Source organism: Panthera uncia, chromosome B1 (assembly GCF_023721935.1).
Source record: "Panthera uncia isolate 11264 chromosome B1, Puncia_PCG_1.0, whole genome shotgun sequence".
Classification (NCBI taxonomy): Eukaryota; Metazoa; Chordata; class Mammalia; order Carnivora; family Felidae; genus Panthera; species Panthera uncia.
Window position 1 is genome coordinate 179,788,118 of NC_064811.1, and position 6,000 is coordinate 179,794,117.

Here is a 6,000-nt window from a genome sequence, read left to right on the forward strand (position 1 = left end):
ATTAAAATATAAACCATGCTACAAATCACTGTGTTTATCTCTTAAATGTTATATGTTTTTATTTTTGCTTTATTTATTTATTGCATACCTGTGGCCCCATAATATTTTGTGTACGTTTACATACTGGTAATCCTCTGTTCCGCAGGGTTATAAAACAGTTCAGAAGTATCCCACTTTCAAATCCTGTCTAAAGAAGGAACTTCACAGCAGATAAGTATGTAGCTTCCCTGTTTGTCTAAATTTGTTCAGAAACAAAGAATCATAATTTATTTTTCTATTATGACACTTAGGAAATAGCTGAAAGAAATAGACTTAGAACTTATTTTTGTATTTTAGCCCATTATTTCAGTTGAAGAATTACACTTCTAATGATTTCATTTTAGACCAGTAATTTAATTTAAGAATTAATCATTATGACAAAGCATGAATTTGCAACTATTACACTGTGATCCAAAAAGGAACTAGAATAAATACTCATCTGACTGGAATTCTCTTGGATGTCTTGAATGAAAAATTTTCTGTTAAGCCTGCAGTTTTGTGTGTGAGCAGATACAATATGAATCCAAATAGGATTTTTATGATCTGGGACCATTAGCGTCTAAGGGAATATTAGTTAACTATTTTATAGGACCATGTCCAAACATCTGCTGTAATAATAGCAGCTGACTTTTTTAGAATTATTTTAGGTGTCTGGCCCTCTAATAGGTGTTCTTGTACATGTAGTATCTCATTTAATCTTCACGGCTGGATACTGCATGTGACAGCAGAGAAAATAAAGACATAGTGAGTAATTTGCCCAAGATAACTTGCTGGTAAGTGGCCAGCTAGGATTTGAGCCTCATTCTGTCTCATGGCATAGCCGTGTTACTTACTGTTAACGAACCATCACCATTGAGTGCCGTAGTTGAGGAAGATGCCCGAGATTCGTTCCGTTTGTGTCGACCCAAAGAAGTAACTCCTATTTGTTGCTGATCCCCAGAATGAGAGGTTTACGTTTTCTTTTTTTCTTTTAAAAGTGTGCTATTGTAGCTACAAAATTTTGGTTTATTGTGATTTCGTATTAGTTAGGTCTCATCAGTAACAGTTTTGTTCGTTTATATATGCTTGTCAGTATACATTCTCGCTGTTTCCCTCAAGCCTGAAACATTTGTATTTGTCTTTAGCAATATTTCCCAAAGCGGTTCCATAGGATATCAATGCGTATTACTCTAAAAAAACAACAACAACAAAAATCTACTTAGTCAATTAAGTTTGAGAAGTATCCTAATTAACATGATACAGTAGGTTTCTTCCCCCTTAGAACTTATCAGATCTTAATATGCCACTATTTATGTGTCTTTCCGAGAGAAAACCAAGTATTCACCATTTTACAAAGCTTTCAAAGCTTGCTTTCTTTTTTTTTTTTTTTTTTGTATGGAACTCATTTGGGAAACTCATTTTGGCTCTAACATGTTCAGTGGCAAGTAGGCTTATTTATTTACGGTGGTAACTGTTGAGCTAGCAAAAGAAGTCAGGTCTCCCTCCTCTCTATTTGAAGGAAGTTTCCACTGCCTTAGAAACTTCACTAACATTAAAACAAAAAACAAGTAGGACCGTACCCTTTGTTCATATAGGTAGTGTTCCCCACCAACCCAAAATAGTGCCACGCTGACACTACTAATCCTGTGTAGTAAGTAGTACATGGAACCCTAGATAAAAACGACTACCTTTATTCTAGACCTTTCGGTTAGCCAAGTTACTTAGCAAAATGCTGAAATTTTAAGTTAAAGGAAATGTCTTACGTTAAGTCTTTGAATCTTATATTGTCGAGTGTTTTTATTATGTGCCTTACTGTTTCACATTATTATAATAATAGTTGATTAATGTCATCACCTTTTGGTTTCATCGTAAATAAATATTGCTAATATTTTTTCTCATTAGGTACTTCTAAAGCAAAGTTTAAAGGATTATTATCTATATGATGATCCAAGAAGCAAAAATTTCAGAGTAAAAGCAGGTCTCAGATCACAGCATGTAGAAATGAAGGAAAAGAAGAAACACTAAATATAGTTTTTCTTGATTGAATTCTTGAACATAAGACAGATAATATGCATCTTCTCACTAACTGTAAATGTTATGTGTTATCAAGTTGAGCTTTTGCATTGATTTACTGAACTCTGTACTTTTTCATTCCTTTCAGAAGTATATAGATACTTCCAATGACTATGTAAGAATGTATTTTAAATACTTTTTATTTATTAGAAATTTACCTGATTTCAAAATAATATATGACTCCTGCAATCTAGATCACTTAAAAATTAATAGCAACAACATATTTTCTTTGGTTTTAGACTGTGAAGTTATTTTCAGAAAAATGAGTATTACTTGAGATTTATCTTAGGCCCTTAGAGTTGTTGATGAATCCCCATTATTACCAGGTTTTTAATTACATTAAAATAATTTTGAAAAACAAATAGAAATTAAGCTACTATATAAATATAATATGATGGTTTACATTGTACTTTTAACTTTTAAAAGTACTTTACATACACTGTGTGAATCAAGTAACAGTTTTTAAAAGTTTTTGTTTATTGGCCAAAGTCATCAGAATGTCTGATACTCTTTCACGTGTGCGGTAAAGCAATTTCAAATGCAGATTCTTTTTTCTCCAAAAAAGTCACATCTTCATGGTAGAAACCGTGGTGGCTACAGCACCTACTGTCCTTGCCGTGACCGCCTTTAACATGCCGCTGCTCCTGACAGCAGATGGCATGTGTCGTAACGCCAGTCGCAGCGATGTCTTGCAGCCGTGTGACGTGCTGTTCGGGAGTGTTGCACGGGGCGGATGTAAGACGTACACGAGTGATGTCTGTCTTTGGTAGAAGTTAAGATTTTGTTTCTTGCAAAAGGACCACGTGCAAAAGTGATGCCAAACAGCTGGTCATAATGAATAACTTAAGTAAATTAATTCTTTCAAAATGATATTTCAAATTCATTAAGTCAAAAGACTTAAAGAGAAAAGAAAAACTTTCTAGAGAGAAACAAAATTAGGTTTTCACGTGGAGAAAATAATTTGATAGCATTTAATGGAAGTTTGTTCAGTTAGAACGTATAGTTTATGAAAGGATACTGTACAAAAATAGAACAACGAAGTTAATATATTTATATATTGTATGTGGAAGGTAAGTTCATTTATCTTCTTTTCTGAGATGTATTTAATGTAAATTGCACACACTCCAACTATCACCTTGCTTTTGCATATGAAAATAGGAAATATGGACTTTGTTTTTATAAGTTATAAATGTGAAATTGGTAGTTCTGCATCCGCCTATTTATAAAAGTACTGTTATTTCCAAGAAAATGTTACGATTAGCATTGACTATGTATTTGTTAAACTTTGTACATTCTTTATCTGGCATTATTTATTACATTGATATAGAAATATATATGATTCATGGATTTGAAGATTCCATGCAGTATAATCATTTAATTTCACCTGCTTTGAAGGTTGACTCAGTTGATTGACTAAATGAAAATGCCAACCCACTCATTTAACATGTCCAAGGTCTATTCTACCTTACACTGAATGTTCTCAATAGTAATTATTTGCTATCCAAAATAATTGAAGACATGCAGTTTACTTTCATCTTTGACTAAAAGTTATATTATCTTGCACACATGGAGAAATTGCTGTTTGGAACACTTCTGTCAGTATAGATATAAAAATGAATTAGCTCATGAAAATTCTTTATAATTCTGTCACTCTCCCAAGGCACACTACGTATGCAGGCTTTATTTTTTATCAGTATAAATGAATATTTATTTATAAGGCTGCAACATAATATTAAAAAGGGAATAAATAAAATATTCTGATAACTTAAAATGAAAAAGTAACAAATTACAGTGGTTATATATTATTACCCTTGAACTTTATCATCTGTAAATTGGGAGGTAAAAATATCTCACTGGATTGTTGTTTACATCCATTAAAAATTTTTAATGCTTTAATAGTAACATATGAAATACATGTATGCCGTTATTCTCAGTATTTCCTTCTACAAATTATTCTTTAGAAACATGAAACTACACATAAATTTTAGTATCGTACTCTACAGAAAGCCTACATGGTAAAAAGTTTATGCTATTTTCTCAGTATCATTTCATATTAAGAAGTTCATTTAATTTATCCAGTTCATTGTTCTTATTATAAAATATAATTGTAAAGCAACCTGTTGTACATTCTTATAGTATCTTAAAGTAAATGTACCTGCCCTTGAATCAAGAAACTTAGTTTTTTGTTTGTACGTATATCTGTGGATTAATGTCTTTCTTCAAACTTTGAAAATTTTTGTCGGTTACCAAACCGACATTGATCTTAGTCCCTCTGGTATGGTAATACATGCCAGTGAGATTAATCTTATCAACACTTTAATAGGTGTAAATAAATCACAGAGCCATAAAGCTTCTCAAAGTGTATAATAGGAATTCATACATTATAGAATTATAGTCATGGGTACTAAAAAGCTTTTCAGAAAGTTTTTCATGGTGACTTAATGGAGTATGAATTTTGCTTTACAGAACTGATTGTTTAAATGGCTTAAAATCCTTAAGCCAACACTACAGCAGCCCCCGTTTTACCGATGTTGGCATTTTGTAGGCATTGTTTTACGAAGACAGCTCCTAGAAATTTACTAGTTTTCAGAATACACTCTACCTGATGTTTTATAGTCTATAATGTGTTAACAGTTTTACATAGTGCTTTTACTTCCATAGATGTAAAAATATGAATTGTATAATATTCACAAAGTATAAAATAAAAATTGTAAGTGTTAAGAAAGCATTGTGGGTTTTTTTTTCTTAATTGGCAGCATTGTTACTTTTTTAGTAGTTCATGAAATAATTGTGTGTCCTGCAATCAGTCACATCTTATATTCCGTGAAATACCATATGATGAACATCAGCACAAAGAATTCTCTTTATATCTTTGTGATTATCATTAGGTCACGATCAATATTTTTGGCACGCATCTTGAAAACCAAGGATTGTGGCTATAATTGTGACTGTCAGCACATAAATGTACAATGCTTAGAGGAAATGAAAACCTTATTTTAGGGGCGCCTGCGTGGCTCAGTCGGTTAGGCATCCGACTTCAGCTCAGGTCATGATCTTTCAGTTCGTGAGTTCAAGCCCCACATAGGGCTCCGTGGACCTGCTTCGGATTCTGTGTCTCCCCCCCCCCCCCCCCCGCCCTTCCCCAGCTCACACTCTGTCTCTCTCTCTCTCAAATATAAATAAACATTAAATTTTTTTAAACCTTACTATAAAAGTTTTCTGGAATAAATTTTTTCCAGTGTCATAAAGGAAGAGAAGGACAAACAATTATGAGAAATGGAATAGAGAAGTAAGAAGAGACTGGAGAAGGGATTGGAATGAGGACAGATTTTTCAATTGGGATTGAATAGACAGTTTTTAGGAAAATAAATTTAAAGAAATGCAAGTTAAATCAATAATGGCAATACATCCTTTCCCATACCAGATTGAGGAGATAGGATGGTTTGGAATATGCAGTGTTGGTTAAGCGTGTGTAGCAGTTGCTGGTGAGGCTAGAAATTTGAGTGCAGCATCTTCAGAGGGCAATATAGAGTCATGCCTCCGAGTTCTGACCTAGAATTTTACTTCTGGGATTGTACTGTCCCAACACACACATTCGCAAGTTTGCATGTCACCAAATACATCTTTACAATGAAATTGCATGTAACTGTGAAAAAGAATGAAGTCCGCTGCTCATGCTGATACTGACAGAGATGATCTGCAAGGTATTTTATAAGAGCACAGCAAAGTACGGAGGAGTCTACAATATACTGTTTCTGTTCACAGCATAACTTAATTGCATAGAATTACATTTTAATGTATCTATAGATACAGATACAATGCTTAGAGGAAATAAAAACCTTGTTATAAAAGTTGTCTGGAAAGGATAAACTTTATATATATATATATATATATATATAAAGTTTATCC

The 6,000-nt window shown here is 32.9% G+C and overlaps 1 protein-coding gene across 3 annotated transcripts in view; it reads left to right on the top strand.

Annotated features, from left to right (window-relative positions):
• The window catches only part of MICU3 (mitochondrial calcium uptake family member 3), a 109,459-nt gene extending 105,324 nt beyond the window's left edge, over positions 1-4,135 (top strand). For 2 of the 3 annotated variants that reach the window (XM_049631703.1, XM_049631704.1), the window contains 2 exons: positions 146-214; positions 1,921-4,135. In XM_049631703.1, coding sequence (XP_049487660.1) covers positions 146-214 — 69 coding nt within the window. In that variant the 3' untranslated portion in view covers positions 1,921-4,135. The other variant, XM_049631705.1, reaches the window with a different exon arrangement.
• Positions 4,136-6,000: the final 1,865 nt, after the last annotated feature.